At 32.6% G+C, this 19,810-nt stretch overlaps 1 protein-coding gene and 1 long non-coding RNA gene across 2 annotated transcripts; one reads left to right on the forward strand and one right to left on the reverse strand.

The window, feature by feature from the left end:
* The first annotated feature begins 9,219 nt into the window (after positions 1-9,219).
* LOC133696919 (phosphopantothenoylcysteine decarboxylase subunit VHS3-like) lies at positions 9,220-11,034 on the forward strand. The gene is made up of 3 exons (XM_062119221.1): positions 9,220-9,467; positions 10,353-10,408; positions 10,517-11,034. Exons 1-3 carry the CDS (start codon positions 9,333-9,335, stop codon positions 10,860-10,862), a joined length of 537 nt encoding a protein of 178 aa, XP_061975205.1. The 5' UTR covers positions 9,220-9,332; the 3' UTR covers positions 10,863-11,034.
* Positions 11,035-11,266: 232 nt separating this feature from the next.
* LOC133696929 (uncharacterized) lies at positions 11,267-11,972 on the reverse strand. Its single transcript, XR_009842764.1, has 2 exons — positions 11,742-11,972; positions 11,267-11,588 (listed from the first exon to the last, which is right to left on the reverse strand). It is a non-coding gene; the product is annotated as an uncharacterized LOC133696929 (long non-coding RNA).
* Positions 11,973-19,810: the final 7,838 nt, after the last annotated feature.

Genomic DNA, 19,810 nt, shown 5'->3' on the forward strand with positions numbered 1-19,810 from the left:
ATTACCCTAAATTTCAAACAAAAAGGAAGGGAAAAAACTCTAGAATGAGAGTTTAACACCCTTATTTTTTGACTCAAGATTTAGTAAACTAAGAGTGATGAACTTAAGTGGAATGATGGACAAATGAAGACGTGCAGATTCTTAACAAAGAAATGAATGAGTGTGATTTTGAATGTGAAAAACTAAGTAAGGGGTCGGCCAAATGGAAGGGATGGATGGCATGAGGATTGAAATGAAAAGATACATGGATTATAACCTTATTGAACTCCTAAGGACATGTAAAAGCTAAAACAAAATCTAAATTGATGTTGTATTAATTCTCACAAAGGTTTGATGAATTTGTATGAGATATGAAATGGAATGATGAAAATGCTTGGATTGTGGTCTTGTTGGACTCGTAAGGACATCTTTGTGCTGGAACCGAAATTATATTGACGTTCATGCTTTGATTTTATTATGAGATTTGCATGAATATGGTTCAAGTGAATGAGAATATGGTTGCAACATGATTGTTGTGATTATACTTGCATGTTAATACCACAAATTCTGCATATGTGGTGGATGAAGTTATGTGAAAATGTGTTGGATTGATATTACGTGCAAAATTATATTGTTACTAAGCTTTAAAATCACGCTGGAGCTGAAATGAAAATTACATCTTGATCTAATACTTTGGTTTTGTTATATATGTATGTTTGTGACTCATGGGAATGGGTATATATTAAAAAATATTATTGTGAATACACTTGTGATAAAATATTATGAAATTGCATGTACAAACTAGGGAGTAATAGGCAACAAGGTTTCGACCAGGGGGGATGGAATGAATCATGAAGGAAACTATGCATGATGACCATAGTTAGAATGATACGAGATGAATTGGAAATATAACCCTTATGTGTTGAATAATTGTATTAGTTGTGTAGGTGAATTACCATGATACAATTGGGAATATAGAAATGTAAAATTTGTAACAATGCTAGGTGTTGGTTTTGGAAGTAATGAATTGGGAGAAACCTTGATAAATGTACATTGGGGATGTTGTTTTTGTGTTACTTGATAATGTATGATGAACGAAGTGTGATTGGGGACATTCTATGTCCGACTGGGCTGGATACATGTAGGGGAGAAGGCATAGCGTAAACCTTACGTGTAGTCTAGGGAAAAGGTAAAACTAGAAATGACTCACCTTGTTGCTAATAATTTCTGAATCGGTAGTGACTTAGTATGCGTTGATGATTTTTGGGTCGACAGTGACTCAGTTTTTGTCAATAATTTCTGAGTCAACAGTAGCCTATATGTGTTGATGGTTTTAGCGTCAGCCGTAAAACTGGGTTGTGTTGACGATTTCTAAGTTGACAATGACTCAATTTTCATCAATGATTTCTGAGTCAGTAGTAGCTTATATGCATTGAGCCGTTGACAATTCCAACGTCAACTGTAGAACTAGATTGCGTTGATGATTTTTGGGTCAACGACTCAGTTTTTGTCAATGATTTCCGAGTTAGAAGTAACCTATGTGCGCTGATGATTTCAACGTCAGCTGCAAAACTGAGTTACGCTGATGATTTCTGAGTCAACAGTGACTTAGTATTCATCAACGATTTCTAAGTTAACAGCAGATTAAGTGCGCTGATGATTTCATGCATCAGTCGTAGGACTGGGTTACGTTGTCGAATACTGGTTCACCGGTGAATAAGTTTTTGCTGCCAAATCCTGTGTCACCAACGAATCAATTTTCACTGTCGAATATTGTGTTACCAATGAATCAGCTTCGCTGTCGAATCTTGTGTCACCAACAAATCAGTTTTCGCTGCCGAATCGTGTGTCACTAGCGAATCAGTCTTTGTTGCTGAATTTTGGGTCACCAATGAATTAGTTTTCGCTGTCGATTTTCTACGATAAACTTCCATGTCAAAAATGACTTAAATGCTCGCAACGATTTCATTGTATGATTGTGTAATATGTGGAACACTTGAATGTGAACATGTGTATTCTTGAAATATGTACGGTGATGATTTATGTGATTACCAAATGCAAATGTGCTAATTTGCGATCATTGATGTGTTAGGTGGTGTGACCGAGATCAGACCTATAACCGGACAAGGACACCTCACAAGAGGAACAGATAAATGGCTTCCACCCTTTCTAGTATACCGTTAATTCCCCGAAGTGAATTTATTATGAAGGATCTTTTATTGTGTTATAGCTAGTACTAAACTGTTGTGGAATGTTTGTACGAATATCATGAAGGATATACTATTGTGATATAATAAATGTTAAATTGTTACGAAATGTTTGTACGAGTACTATAAAAGATTTTTATTATGTTATAATGAATGCTAATTATGGAATGTTTGTATTAGTATTACGAAAGGTCTATCATGGTGTTATAATGAATGCTCATCTATTATTAAATGTTTGTACGAGTATTATGAAGAATCAACTATTGTGTTATAAAGAATGCTAAATTTATATGAAATGTTTGTAAGAGTATTATGAATGATCTACTATTGAGATATATTGAATGCTAAATTGTTATAGAATGTTGAATGAGTATTATGATACTTCGGCTAATGAGATCCTAGAGGGATTGTTAGGTTGCGACTGATGATTAGTTTCAGCTAATGGCATCCTAAGGGGATGGTCAGGATAAATTGATGATTAACTTTGTTTAATGGCATCCATGGATGCCCATGTTGTGTTTGATGATTTAACTTCGACTAATGGCATTATAGATGGATGACCGAGTTGTGCTAATGATTAGTTTCGGTTAATGACATCCTAGAGGGATGACCGAGTTGAATATGACAACTAGCTTTGGTTAATGACATCCTAGAGGGATGACCGAGTTGAATATGACAACTAGCTTTGGTTAATAACATCATAGATAGATGACCAAGTTGATTATGATAATTAGCTTCAACTAATTGTATCTGTAGGAGATAACGAGTTTGATTTTATGATTAGTTTTGGTTAATGGTATTGAGATGGATGACTGAGTTTGGATGTTGCGATTAGCTACGACTATATGCATCTAAGGTGGAAGACTAAGTTAGAGTGAAGTATTTAACCCCATGCTATTTTTGTAACATGGACATCACACAATTTTGTAGCCATGTTGTTCTTGTTGTTTATTATCATGTTTAGATTATTTACAATTCTTATATCCATGTTGTTTTTGTAACAGAGACATCACACAATCAAGGTGTGTGTGTAGGAAAAGCCCGTTCCACGGGTTCATATCTTTTGAAAGGTGCTATGTAATGATATGTTTTAGGTGTTATGTATTTGATAGGAATGAATATAGTAATTATATAGTTGCCGATGGATACTTTTGTATGAAATCATAACGATACAATATTAGATTGTGTATTGTCATTCGACACTTTTGTATAAACTCGTGATGATAATGAGGCTAGAACATGAACGCAATCTTATTAATATGTCAATGAGATGTAACATGAACTTACAAACATGTAAATATAATGTCATGGGTGTGTGTATTGAGTAACTATTTTATAGGGATGTTGATTTATGATAACCATATTAGTATTGTGCCATGATAAGGAATATAACCTATTGTTAACCTCAGGATGTTATTGTGAAAAGCATCGGGGATGTAAGGATAAAATAAAAATTCCACCGATTTTGGCTTTGAGAAGCCGAACTATTACAATGGAGGCAACGTTAATGACACAATCTATTGCTTGAATTACTTGAGGGCAACATTATGAACAAGGTAATAGGTTAAAGGCATTTTCCTTCACCATTGTCAAACCCAGTCTATTCCAAATCCAATGGGTTGAGCTAGAAACTTGATGATCCATACTTGTGGTTAAACTACGAGTGTTCCAATTCAATCTAATTGATTAGGTTAATATTTAATACTAATAAAATTAAAAAGAAATCACATTTTCTTAATTAAAAATAAAAAAACCAAGACAGGTCCATCTAATAATTAACGGATTGACTTGATGATTTAATTAAGGTAGTATTTATCATTGCTATAGTTTTTTAAAATGCTTTTTGCTAGGAAATATATTAAAATAATATATATATATATATATATATAAAATTTATTTTTAGCATCGATCTAAAACACTAAAAAACAAATTAATTTAAAGCAAAGAATATTTTTTTTTCAAAAATGCAGTGTTATCGCAGAAATATACATTGTCTAATAGAGCATTTAGTAAACTATATTTTGATTTTAATAACTATGATTATTTTAATTAAACTAATCAATTTCTTGAAATCTGTGTATATGGTTTTGCAAATGGCATTTTAATTTTAATGCCTTCTTTTGGATAACATTATAGAATTTACATGAATTAAAATATTTAAAGATAAAACGTTAACAAGCTTTAAATGGATAAAATGAAAGTATAGAACCATCATATATGAGCTATAGCCTCAAAAAACTCACCAAAGAGGCTAAAAAGCCAAGACACAAGAAAATATAAATTTGGGTTCAAGAATATGAACGCAAAAATTCAAAGAATACCCAGAAATGTGCAATAAGAAACCAAAACCCAAAATAACACTTGAAAACTAGAAATAAGACCAAAACATGGTAGACTCGACTTTAACATACTTATAACAACCCTCTAAAACATTAAAACATTCACAATAAACAACAAAACCAATGTAACAATACCTTAGTTTAAAAACTTTAGAAATTGTTTTTTTTTTAAAAAAAACATTGTTATATTGATCTGATAAACATTCCAAACCAAAATTTAACATGAACTTAGTCTTCGTACACTCAATAATACACAACAAAAAACTTGCAATCATAATCTTGACCAATCAAAGGTCTTAACACACACACACACATATGAATCCAAACAATTAAACTTAACTTCATGACATCAAAAACAAATATTTAAACATGTTAACACACGATTTTAACAATTTAGAAACAGCAAGTTATATACTCAAAAACATTTTTGAACTTACCTCTAACAAATGCATTTCACATCTAAGAACAATAATATGTTAAACATGGCTTCTAAACTGAAATGAAATCAACATAATCAATAAAAAAGAAACAAAAGTATTAACATGGAAGACATTAAAAGAGAGGTGTGTCTATTGGGCTACACCATCTCACTAAAGTTTTAGCTATACCTTGTTGAATAATGTAGCTTTTTTTTTTAAGATTTCGTTGCTTCTTTCCTCATGTTTTCAGCTCCTTAGCTTGTATAAACTTCTTTTTTTCTTCTTCTTCCTTCAAATTTTCACATTATTTGCTTCTATTTTCTCTCCATTTACTAAAAAAAAATACTTTTATGTTTTCTCTCTAATTTCCTCTATATTTTCTCTCTTTGATTTCTTTCTCTCTAAATCCACCTCCTTTCTACTTAAAAGCAAATGCTCTTTTATAAGCAAACCAAAACTAGAAATTGCAAAACCATGGTGGGTTTGCCAAAAGGTTCTGTGTAAGAATATTATCCTTTCTCTTCTAAAACCTTCCTCTCCAAAATAGGTGGCGCTTGATACCTTTTTTGTCCTCTTGTAAACTAAAATCAAACATAAGAAAACAACCTTAGAGTCTTTTTTGTCATGGTGAATTTTTTGTTTAGTCATATATGATTGGGTTGAATACTTTGTTAAGATCATTATTGAGATTGAGCCATAAACGTATCATTGTTAGACCTAAACCTTGTAGAGATCAGGTAGATTTATCATTAGGAACAAACCACATTTGATTTGGAGGTCTAGAACTTTACATTCAATGATTGGAAGGTTGGCCCTCAATTAGCTTGAATATGCTAATATAAGGATGGCTAATTGGGGTCAAAATATTGTCGAGTTCGTTCAGGCAAATGAGATGTAAACATTTGAGAGAAGTAGCTGATCCTTGTATAGATGTTTCTTAGTCGGGTGGTGGTAATTGGATCCTTTGAGGTGTCACGTTTATTCACCTGAAGTTGGCATCTCGTCAGCCTTTTCAGCTGAAAAAAAAAGACAAGGACCAAATGACGTGTCACTCATTTATTTATTAAAGTCTAAGTGACATGTCGTTCATTTAAATCCTAAAAATTAGGGCCATTTTCTCATGGAATGGACTTGGCTTTTGTAGGATTTTAGAAAAAATTCAATTTGGTCACTATTCTTTCAATTTTAGCATATACACCCTTAATTGACTATGACACTTCTCAGTTTTTGCAATTATACCTCGGAAAACCTTGGTTTGAATCCTTTGATTTGAGCGTATTTTACAAATTAGTCATTGGTTTACAGATTATGCAATTTGACCTCTTAATTTTAGTCCCTGAACTCACACGCTTTTTGCACTTTGGTTCTTGGTTTCAAGATTCTTTAATTTGACCCTTAATCAACCTTCAATCTTTAAGTTTCTTTTAATTAAACCCTTGGTTGTATAAATGTATCCTTTCAAAGTTTCAATTGTGTCCCAAATCTTCCAATCTTTTTGAATTAATCTGAATTAGGCCTTCATACTTGATGTTTCTTCAATTGAGTCCTTGATTGAACCCATAAAACTCATTAGAAGTTTAATTAAACCCTTAAACTTAATTAATTATTTCAATTTTTGCCCAATTGATTTCAAACTTAATTTTTCTTCAATTAAATCCTTAAATAAGTCAATTGAGTCTATTAAAAATTTAATTAAATCCTTAGACTTAATTAATTCTTTCAATTTTAGTCATGTTTAGATTTCAAACTCAATTTTCTTTCTTTCTTCATCCTATCTTGTCAAAATATCCCTAATTTTGCTATTCTTCTGACATTTTGGTCTGTTGCAGCTCGAGAACTTATCACTTTGTGTCTCGAAAGTACTTTTGGATTTTAAGTTTTGAATTTTTTTATTTTTGAATAAAAAAAGAAGAAATATATGTATTTTTGTATGAAAGAATTTTAGGGGATCCAAGATTGGGTTATGACATACATTTCTATAAACTTTATTTTAATTTTATCTAGGATAAAAAGGGCAGGGACTTAATTTTTATGGTGTTAGATAAGTTATCTAAAGTGACACATTTCATACCATGTCATAAAATTGATGATGCAACTAATAATGTTGATTTGTTCTTTAGAGAGATAGTACAACTTTATGGTGTTCATAAGAGTATTGTTTCAAATCGAGATGTTAAGTTTTTTATTTATTTTTGGAAGATTTTGTGGGGAAAGTTAGGAACAAAATTATTGTTTTTAACTAGTCATCCATAAATAGATAATAAAATGAAAGTAGTAAATTAGACCTTTACCAAATTATTATGTATTGTCATTCAAAGTAATTTAAAAAGTTAGGAGTAATGTTTGTTGTTTATTGAGTTTGTATATAATATGAGTATACATTCTATTACTGATCATTTATCAATTAAAATTATTTATGATTTTAATCCATTAACGCCTTTGGACTTGTTACCTTCACTTGCTGATGAAATTGTTACTCTTGATGGATATAAAAAAGGCTAAAATAGTGAAGAAACTTCATGAAAGTGTCTAGTAGCACATTGAAAAAAAAATGAATAATGTGCCTATAAAGCTAACAAAGGTCATTGATGTGTTATCTTTAAACCTGGTGATTGAATTTTAGTGTTTATGAGGAAGGAAAGATTTACGTCCCAAGTCCTTGAATGAATTAATGACAATGTATACAAGTTAGAACTTCCGAATAAGTATAACATTAGTGCTAAATTTAATGTTTATAATCTTTTTTTTTTGTTAATATAGGTGATGATTTAAGACTGAATGAATTTGTGGAGAGAGAGGATGTTGAGAATCAACAAGCAATACAACAAGATCCATTGCATGTGACTGTTCAAGGTTGAATTATTTTAAGGAAACGGGGAATGATGAGAATCAACAAGTAACATCACATGATCCATTGCATGTGACAGTTCAAGGTCAAATTATTTAAATGAGAGGGGGATGATATGAATCAATAAGCAATACCATAAGATCCATAGCATATACTAATTGGAATAATTACAAAAGCAAGAGCTAAGAGGATCAAAGAGGCATTAAATAGGTCGATTCATAACATTCAGTCCAAGCAAGCTTTGAGAATTCATTCTAAGGTGACAACAAACATGAATTTGAGTTCAAACAAGGATCAAGTCTTGATAAATATGATCTAAGCAAGAGATGAGGTTGTTTAAGATGTATTTGAGCTTGGATTGGCTAAATAACTATATGTTAATGATTATAACTTTCAATCTAACTATTGGATCGAGTTAAAAATTTTCCAGAAAATTTTATGGGTCCTATTTCCTACAAGGTTAAAGCCTTTTGGTAAGGCCCATGAGTAAACTATAAGGATTGTGCTTTTATTTATAAAAGACTTAGGCTTTGTATTTTATTTTATCCATACTTTTAAGTTATTTATTTATTTGGGTTTAACTTTTAGCCCATAGTTAATTAAAGTTTATTTATTTTTAAGTCAAACATATAATACTTTTATTTTTTGGATGTGAAGATAAATTGTTTTTTTTTTGGACTAAAAACTACATGAGCACTCTTGCTTTTAGTTTTTAATTGAATTTTTCAGAATTTATCAAAAAAAATCATATTTATAGCGTTATAACAATATACTTCCGATTCTTGATTTAAGTAATCAACAAGTCAGAGACTTATAATATGATTTTAGCTTTCTTTAAAAAATATTTTGATACTAGGTTTTAAAATTTTGCCCTCTAGATTTGCATTATAATATGTCATTTAAGTCATTGTCTTCCTCAATTTTATGGTGATTGAAATCTTGAAATTTCTTGCTAAAATCTAGAAATTAGTGATGGAAACTAAGGGGTATTGTTATGGCCTCTACAACAATTTTTTATACCATTTTTAAGCATGAATTTACTTTATTTTGGAACCAAACTTGTTTAATAGTTTTGATTCAAAAGAAATAATTAGTTGTATTCTATTAATTATTCATTTGATTCATCTTAAAGAGAAAGATCAATACACAAAAAAAAAAAAAAACATTTAATATATATATATATATATACACACACACACTAATAAAAGATAGCCACTAAGCACCACAAAATTTATCTGGTGAAGGGGTGTTTAAGATGTTGAAAAATTTATTTTTTTAAAATAATTTTTTTTTATTTGAAAATGAATTAAAATAATATATTTTTTAATTTTTTTAATTTTTTTTTGATAAAAAAAACAAAAAAAATTAATTAAAAAAAATTAAAAATTCTGCGCAATCTCACCTGCTTTAAAATTCCAGCAAAACCTTTGACCTTCTTTTGAAAAAGGGACGGCAAAACCTCCCTTGCTCTCTAGTAATTTCATTTGTTTTTCTTTTCTCTCCATTTGGGATTTCTGCTAGGAGAGTCAACAAACTATCGATGGAGAGGGAAAGCCTTTTAAATGGCCACAATAGTGTTGATTTGGTCAAGATTGGCGTGTGCTACATGTTGCAATCTGTGATGGCTGAGACGGCTCTCATTGCTCTAACCTCTCGGCTTTTGTTTCTCGTTAAGGTACATTTCTCACTTTCCAAACAAATCCATCTTTGCAAATTGCAAATTCTAGTGCCTCATGTCACTCATCCTTCGATGGTGTTTTTGTTTTGTTATTATTATTAAATCACCTGTTCTCTGCTGAAAGGAAGGAGCTTCTTTTGTGCTTTCCTGATTTATCTTCCTTATGGTTGCTTAACTTTTCATGTAAATTTAAAGGTATTATTGGTTTGATTGTGAGATCGATCTCTTGCAAATGAATGTATTAAATAACCAGAAATGAAGAGGGGAACTTTTTGGAGACTTAAGTATATTGGGTTTTGACCATATTCAAGTGAAGTTCATCGTGACAGTTCAAGCAGGAATTTCAATTCTATTTGTTTAGCTGACGAGTTGGATGCTTGGATCCCTTTCATTTGATCTTCTCATGAAGAATTGTTGCATGAGACCATATGGTTAAACTGAAGGCAAAGATAAATGGAGAAAATAATTGAAAAGTCTTTGATTGATGGAAAAAATGACTTTTTAAGAGAAATACTGAATTTCTAACAAAAAGAAAATCTCTTTATAATTCCCATCTTGCATCAGAAGCACATTTCCTTCTTGTGCTGGAGTCATTATTGCTACCCTATTCTTCATGGTCATTGGCTACAAATTGGCATTGGCTAACTTTCTTTTCATTCACCAAAATATGCAATAATTTAGTGGCAGACAAAATCTTGTTTTGGGATAATCTGGTGACCTTTCCGATAGCTTTTTTTCTTTTTAATCCATACTCTTGCTATATGTTGGCTGACAATTCAAAATATTTTCTGGATTGTTGCCTGCTATTTTTTTATGTATTATTGGTTAATCTCATGATCTCCTTTTCAAATGTATGCATTACTTGACCCTTTTTAATAACAGACATCACCTTTGTTGGATGCTAATATGCTCGCATATTTGGTAGGAACTGATAACAGGTAAAGTTAAGTTTTTTGTTGTGTTTTGATGAATTCAGCATTAAATGCCCTTTATTGAGGGGCACGTGGTTAAAAAGTAATTGATTGGTTAATGGAACTGCATTGCAGGTTCCCAATGGGCAGATTGAATAGATTGGAAAAGGCTGCTGCTGAAAATATGGGTGGCGGTGATGCTGAGGATACTGAAAGTGAAGATGATGATGACGACGAGGATGATGAAGACGACGACGACGACGACGATGATGGAGAAGATGAGAGTGAAGATGAAGATGATTCTGATGATGAGCCTTTTGGTGATGGAGAAAGTGATGATGACGACGACGATGATGATAGCGATGAATATGATGATGAATACGATGATGATGGGGATGAAGAAGATGAGGAGGATGAAGAGAGTGATGAAGAGGATGACAAAGAAATGCAAGCCCAACCACCTTCCGAAAGGAAGAAGTGAGACGGAATTCTCTCTTTAATCTAGTTCTCGTGGAGCTTGGATTCAAGAGTTTGATGGGGTAGAGGGGAAAAAGAAAACCCTTACATGTACATTTTAGTAACAAAGATTGCATCACTTTATAAAGTGATTCATTAATTTATAAAGCAAAACTGCATCACTTTTTTTTGTTGAAGTGAGGCCCTCCGATACTTGCTAGCCAGATTGTTTTTTAGGCTAAGTTGCTCAACTCCTTACTGCCCTTTCCATTCTGTTGTATCGTATATTCGGTGATTCCAAACGATCCCGTTTGTTAAGAATGTTAAAAATTAAAGGCAAACCTTCCTCAAATATTGCCACCAGGAGATCATCAATGGATGGAAACTATAAATACAACGGGATGAACTATAAGGTCCTTAAGAAGAGAATGAGAAAATAATTATCACTCTAAAAACAACATAGTTTTGACAGGAGGAAAGAATAAAAAAGAAAGAAAAGGGATAGCAACCTAATCTCTATCTCGGAAAAAAGTATATCTTCAAACACAGAAAACCTAACATTACACAACAGTTACAAATCCTTGGCAACAAAAACTCTCAAGCGGACAATAAGTTATATGTGGTTCTAGACAGCCCTGTCATTCATTTTCTGAAAGAATGCATTGTATCAGCAGCTTTCTTATTCGTTTCGTGTCCTCTTCAGACAATGCATGGACTTTATTTTCGGCATAGAACTTCTGCCAAGATAACCCTATTTCAGACCAGGTTCAATAGTAAATACATAATATCTGAATTAGATGACAAATTATTATAGATGAAACAATGAGAAAGAAACATATCTTGACAAAACTACAGGAATTCTCCGGTACTCGGACAAGAGGTATTTTCAGCAAGGATACATTACCTTGAGAAATCTGACAATCGAAGATCCATCACGAGGTGATCTCTTTTCATGTACTATTTGATTTCATATTGGAGACAATAGTGTCTTGTCTGAAACTGTTGGTATATTTAAGCCACCAGATTTTTTCTTTCTTCCATGTGCTAGAAAAATTATTGCTTCATAGTTTCAGTTTCTTCTTCCAGAACCTTCAATCGCTTACTTAGCTGCTTGAAACTTGTTTACCTTTATAAGAATTACTGCCAGCCTAAACTCATAGAAGAATACCTCGTCCATTTTTCTATTAGCCACTGATATGGGTTAATAAAAATACAATGCAAAATTATTAAAAACACATTAGCTTGCTTTTACCAGGTAAAACTGAGAACAACTAAGCCCACTTTTGGGCTTGGTTTCAAAGGGCTTTGGGTGGTTTGACCATAGACAAATAGAACTCAATTTGGGTTATGTTTGACCAGGTCAAACCAAAACAAACTAAGCCTCTTTTTGAGCTTGATTTAAAGGTGTTGGGTTTGTTTAATCACGATCAAACAAAGCTCAAATTCTTCTCTTGGGTCCAGTTTGATCAGGTCATACCAAACCCAAGGGCCTATTTTTGGATTCAATTTAAAGATGTTGGGTCGGTTTAATCACCATCCATTCGAGCCTAAATCAAACTCATTTTTAGGCTCAATTCAAAGGTGTTGGGCTGGTTTGACCATGATCAAAGCAAAGTCAAACCAAGCCTAAACCAAACCTATTTTTGGGTTCGGTTCTTTGCTTATAGGTCAGTTCGATCATATCAAACCAAACCTAACCGAACTTATTTGGGTTCGGGTTAACATTTTTTATGTTCGGTTTAACCTCAATCAAACCGAACCTAATCAAGCTTACCTTAAGCTCGATTCTTTTGAACAATCCTCTCTTTTTTTTTGTCTTTCTATAATGTTCATTTTATTCATGTCGATATTATGAACTGCACCGACACCTTTAGCCTATACAACATAACTACAATGCATAAAGTTATTATAAGATGTTACACATAAGAAGCTACTCCTATTTTTTTAAGGTTACTCATTTATATAAAGAAAGGTAAAGCGAAAGGACAAATGATCTCTTGAATCTTCCTCTCTCTTTTACTACTTGCAATAATCTTTTCTCTTTACAAGCCCATTCATATTGGGCTCGGTTCAAAAGTGTTTATCCAATTTGACCACAGTGAAACCAAGGTCAAGTTGAACCCATTTTTAAGTTAGGCTCTTTGCTCATGGGTCAACTCGATCAAATCAAACCAAATCTAATCAAACTCATTTTGTGTTCAAGTTAACACCTTTTGTGTTTGGTTTAACCTTAGTGAAACCAAACCTAATTGAAATTACCTTAAGCTCGGTTCTTTTGAATAACCCTCTTTTTTTTCTCTCTAAAGTCCATTATTATTAATGTCGATGTTATGCACTACACTAACACCTTTAGCCTATACAACATGGATATAACTCATAAAGCTATTACAGGTGCAACACCTAAGAATCTATTTCTATTTTTTAAAGATTACTCCTCATTATATAAATAAAGGTAAAGCAAGAAGGAAAATGATCTTTTAAATCTTTTCCTTTCTCACTTACTACCCATAATCATTTTTTTCTCTACAAGAAAACAACACCTTTAAAACAATATACTAACTTAGCCATCAGAGTATTTTTTGTAGGTAACCCTACCCAGGATTATGCATCAAGAAAGCCTAGGTCTAACTAAATTTATTTGAAGTTTCTTTACACCTTCATCAGTGGTGCTGTCTATAGGAATTTGAACAAAGGTTTTGCTCATTTCTGGTATAATCCTTCTCATTTACTTAGTTATAAGGTTTCTATGGTGAATAACACTAAGAATATATGAGGAAGAATTACTAACCTCCCACAATCTTTGTCAACTCCTCTTGACCTCCAATAACTCACTCAACAGATGAGAGCTCTCACAGAAGTTGTATTGTCTACCCAACAACATCTCAGAGTTATCTCTGTTTTTCTATAAAACATGGACATGGAATAACCTTCTCGTGATTGGTCACCTAGATATGATCTGTATAGATTTAAAGGAAAGGCACAATACCATAACCTTCGCTATTGACCTGGTCTCCCACAGAGTCTCATTTCAGCACTTTAGAACCCAAAAACAATGTACAAATGAAAAAGATGTAAAACCATAAAGTCACATAAGAGACTCACCACTATATGACAACGTGTTGTACACATGCCTCCTAGAGACTTTGTGATTACCAAAATGAACCTAGAGAAACTACGATGGCTTATCTGATCTTAAAGAGCATGTACAAGATGTTAGGAGTAACTTGGAGTTAGTTATCTATGATTTCAGTGCCATATGCAAAATACTCCCTACCATCTCTAGGGGTTCTACATTTACTTGGTATCGTAGTTTGAAGCTAGGATCCATATCCAGCTTTTCAAACTTATGCAATAAATTGATTGCTCGTTTTAGTATGAGCATTTCAACTAAAAAGAGCTCAACTGAACTTTTTTTCATTACTCAATCAGAATGAGAAAGCACTAGAAACCATTTGAAAAGATTTAATAATTAGATGTTGAAGGTGGAAAACCAACTAGAACCAGTAGTAACAGAAGCCTTGATTAATGGAATACATAACTACTCCATGTGGGAACATCTCTGAGTGCTACCTAATATAAACCTTTTTAATGTGAAGCAAACCATGGAGAATCATATTTGTGTAGAAAACACAAGTGCATCACGATAAGAATATCCTTGTTTTAACATATGAAGAGAAGTATTTCCAAAGCAAGATAATAGATGTCCTCCTCGAGATACCTAAACTTTTAGAGGTAATACTAGGATTTCAGCACGAAATAGACTGGTATACCCATAATTGATGACCACTCCCTTAAACACCACTAGGGATGAGGTACTCATAGCAATATAATAAAAGGAATATGTGCAATATCCACCACTCATGATGGGAGATACAAAGAAGGGAAATAAAAAGAAGTAATGCCTTTTTAATAAGGATAAAAGACATGACACTAAACAATGTTTTGCCTTTAAAAAAGAAATATAAAGGCTCATAGCTAAAGGCCATCTCTAATAATTTATAAAAAAACAGATATGGTAGCAAGGAATAGAAGCCGAGCTTTCTTACAGGTCTTTTTCAGAAATTAATGTCATTGTGAGAGAAAATTTAATTGGTGAAGTTAAAAGAAAAGGCAAAAAATCTTACGGGAAATAAGTGTTAGTTATAAGAGTTCAAAACCATTGGCATGTACCAATTATGTTTACGTATGAGGATAAAGAATGTGTAACTATTTTATATGAAGACGCTCTTGTTATTTCCATCATACTCTCAAGCTTCAATGTACACAAGGTCCTTATGGAAAATGAAAATATTGTAAACATCATATTAGAAGATGTTATGGTTTAGATGGGTATTGAATCCTCTAGGTTGATTCTAGTCAAGACACTTTTTATTGGGATTGAGGGGAAATGAGTGCCAATAGAAGATGCTCTAGATATCATAGTGACTATAGGGACATACCTTAAATGTTGTATACTATACTAGACCTTTATGGTGATTAAGACGAACCTCTCCTACTATGTCATCTTTAGTGGACATCTTTTTCATGAAATTAATGTAGTGATTAGTAATAAATATCTTATTATGAAATTCATTGTAGATGAAAGAGTGGCTACTATGAGGGGAAATGAACTAATCTCAAAGAGGTGTATCTCAACTTGTCTAAAAGGTAAGAAGTCATTGGTTTTAGACTAGCTAAGGTCCTCAAAAAAACGAATAAAGGTTAGAACCTAAATCTCAAAAGAATTGAAAAAAGTAAGCATTGGTGAGAGTGAAGATCTGATAAAAAAAAGTGGGCTCCACTCTAGAACCAAGACAATATCAATTATTGTCAGAGCTCTTTAATATCCAAAAATCAAATTTTACATTTAAGCCATCAGACATGTCAAGCATCAACCCTACAATGACCTCTCATCGGTTGAACATTAGTTCTTCCTTCTTCCCAGTTAGGTAAACAAAAAGAAATTCTAAAGGGTAACAACAGAAAGCTATCTTAGAGGAGATGAACAAATTGTTTGAGACAAGATTCATTCGGGAGGTGATGTGCCCTGAATGGCTTACTAATGTTGTCTTGGTGAAAAAAATCCAATGAAAAATGGTGAATGTGTGTGGACTTTGCTAACCTAAAAAAAATGCCCTAAATATAACTTTCCTTTGCCAAAGATAGATCATCTGGTTGACTTTATTGCTGTTTTTGAATACTTAAGTCCAGTGGATGCAAATTCTGGATATCATCAAACCCCAATGCATCCTGATGATGAAAAGAAAACTGTTTTCATCACTGACCAAGGAATATTTTGCTACAGAACCATGCCATTTATTTTAAAGAATGTTGGAGCAACATATCAAAAGATGGTGAACAAAGTCTTCAAGAATCAAAATAGGCAGGAACATGGAAACCTATATTGATGATATATTGGTCAAGAGTATGATTTTTTAGTAACATCTCCAAGATCTGCAAAAGGTCTTCTCTGTTTTACAACAACAGTAGATGAAATTTAAATCCTACCAAATGTGCGTTCAACATGAAAGAAGGGGAATTTATGGGTTTCCTTATAAGTAGTAAGGGCATTGTGCCTAATCTAGAGAAAAACCAAGCTATCATGAATATGACTCCTTTTTTATTAGTAAAAGAGGTCTAAAGGCTAATAGGAAGAATTGCAGCTTTCAACATATTCATTTCTTACCTCAGATAGCGTTCTTTAAAGAATATCTCTAATTTTGAATGGACTTTAAAGTTCTAACAAGGCTTTGAAACACTCAAGCTCCATTTATCTTCTCTAAAAATCTTTTCTCAACTTAGAAAAAAAAGAAAAAACTTTTTTTTCTACTTGGGGGCTACCAACTTGGTAGTTAGTGTAGTATTGATATGAGAAGATGAAGGAATATAGAAACTAGTATATTATACAAGCAAGGTTCTCTATGATGCAGAGACAAGATGAATGAGGGTTGAATAGGTGACCCTTGTATTGTTTTATGTTAATAGGAAATTGAAACCATATTTCCAAGCATGTCAAGTTATTGTATTGACTGATCTACCTTTGAGGCAAATCCTCTATAAACCTGGCCTCTCAGGTTATCTGGTTAAATGGGCTATTGAGATGGGAGAGTATGGACTCCAATATCAGCTTAGAAAAACTATCAAAGGCCAATGTTTAGCTAATATCATTGCAAAATGCTTCTTCAGCCATCTCTATTAGAGATTGAAACTGAAGTAGCGAAGAACCAATTTCCAATTGACCCTTGGATGTTGCATATTGATGAAGAATCAAACACTAACGGTAGTGGAGCATGGCTTATGTTAAATAGTCATTGGGCATAAATTTTTGAACATTCAATTTGTTTGGAATTTCCATCCTCCAATAATGTAACGAAGTATAACGCTTTTTTGCATGTTTTAACTTAGCAAATTATAAAACCCTGTCAAAAAAAAAAAGAATTGAACCATTAAAATACTCGGGAGAAAACATGAGGGGACTAGTCAATAAATAACTTAAAAGATATTAGGATAAGAATATACAACATCCGAACATGACCTACCCTCATTAAGAGAGAGTATAAATACATTGAGAGAATAAAAAGGTGATTTTCCTCTCCCCATGGTCCTATAAAACAACCCCCTCTCTTGCATAATTTCCACCAAAACACCTCTTGCATGTCACCTTCCTTGAATACTTAAGTGCGAGAAGAGTTGAAGAGTGAAAGAAAATCAAAAACATTGAAGGGATGAGGAAGATAAGAGGGTGGCTGGACATCAATGAAGAAGAAAAGAAAAACAAAAAGGAAGAAGAAGAAAACCACCAAAGCACTCCCCTAAATTCTATTTAAATTCATGTGGTAAAGGTGATCCTTACTCTTGTATTTGTTTTTTTGAGACTATGAGGTAAAATGAGAAGTAAACCCTAAACAAGGTGACATAAGGTTCTTACATCTCTTGATTATGAAAAGCTAAATGGAGAGGTTAAAAGATTGGGATGATAAGAGTATAATTTCAAATTCTATAACAAAAGAAATTGATATATATTAAAAAGGAAACTCTAGCTAAGGTTGACCTATTGAAAAGGTGAAAGGAGGATAGAATGAGAATGAGATGATACAATATGTTAGTTGTGACCTTGACAAGCACTTAGGATAAAATGCTTAAGCTAAAACAAAATTTTAGAAATGTTAATATCCTTGTTTTGCATCATAAGTTGTAGAGCTTACTTGATTATGAACTTAGAGGATTGATGTATGATTATTGCATGATAGCATAAAGATGTTTGTAATAGAAGTGATAATTTACATGATTAAACTTAAAGGAATGAAGACATTATGGTTCAACCACAAGGAAAAAAAATGAAGGAAGTTCCCTTGTATGATGAACATCCTTAGAGAAACAAATAAGATAGTAGAAATTGAGTTCATTTATAATATGAGATTAGTTACTAGCTTGTGTTTTATGATTTGGAATTATATGATTATGAATGATGAAATGAACACTTGGTATAAATATTCTATATTTCGACCACCATGAAAGCATAGGAAGGAAAATCATGCTTGAATATAATTGAATACTACTTGACAATATTGTGATGAACTAGATAAAATTATAGAAATGAATATAATTCTTAAACATGTTTCGTAGAACTTCATAAATTAAAATGCATAGAACACATTATACCATGTTATAAAAGATGAGAAAATAGATGATATGATATGGTAAAAACACAAAGTATACTTGGTAGAGAAAAGACATAGGTTCCGACCATTTTGGAAGAAAATAAGAAAGAAAGATCGTCATGAATATTGTCGCACCCGACATCGTGACAACCTCTAAAAATTAAATTTGCGGAAAAAAACATATTTCTAGCATCTTGTTCTTTGGGGGGGGAGTCTTATTTAAGGAGTTGCCACCAAGTATTATGTTCACTAGGAATCTTAATTGGTCAATAGAAATTTTATGGTACAGAACTGGTTAAGCACCCCTTAAACGTCTTACCTGAGCTAGGCTGCATTACTTATTTTGTCTTAAATTGTTAAAGGTTTGTTGTATTACCGATGGTCTACTTGTAATATTCCTGACTCTGGTGTCAATGAATATTCAGTTACAAATACTTCTAACTCTGGCTTTGGCAAATTTTACGTAACATAAAAAATGGTAATCCTGATTTTGACATTAGTGAATAAACCAGTGAAATGAATTAAAAGCAAATCATACATATTTTTTATATATTTTTTATGAAAAAAGGACACGTATGTATCGCATACCAGATTTGTATTTCACAGTAAAAATTCATAAATTAAATATATAGTGAAATCATTAGGAAAAAAAACACGTGGGGTCCACAAATAAATTCAAAAGGATTCACAATTTTTTTTGGAATTTTTTTATATCCAAAAGGGACCTATATGGCTAGATGACAAAATAAAAGAGAATGAAATAAAAGGGGTAAGACATAAGGGTGTGTTTTGCCAAACACACCCTTAGTGCAATACAAATTAGGCTGGTTGGGCTCGAGGCCCAGACTCGGCCCAACTTTCACTATTTTCTGAATGAAATATAAAGGGTAAACACACCCTTGGTGCAATACAAATTGGGTTGGTTGGGCCTAAGACCCAGACTTGGCTCAAGATTCACTATTTTCTGTTTTTGTTTTGTTGGGTCCAGCTCAGCCCGTACAAGCTAGGCTAGACCCAACAATTCAAGCCAATTACTCGATTGTCATGGTCAATAGGCGTGTGTGAAATGTTCACACATGCTTGCTACAAGAGATGGTTAATTAAAATGCAAGGTAACAGTGTCAAGTGAATTGAATTGATAGCGGGGGAAGAAAGAAGACTTACCTAGGGGATGTTCTGAATGAAGACACTACGAGCTCCTTGTTGGGATTCTGGAATCCCCACCTTTCTTCTTCTGCTTTGTCATCTTCTTTTTCGTTCTTTTTATTTTATATGTTTTCCTCTTCATCCCCTTCTCTCTCTACTATTTTTTTCTTATTCTTTATCTTCTCTG

Source organism: Populus nigra, chromosome 1 (genome assembly GCF_951802175.1).
Source record: "Populus nigra chromosome 1, ddPopNigr1.1, whole genome shotgun sequence".
In the NCBI taxonomy this organism is placed as follows: Eukaryota; Viridiplantae; Streptophyta; class Magnoliopsida; order Malpighiales; family Salicaceae; genus Populus; species Populus nigra.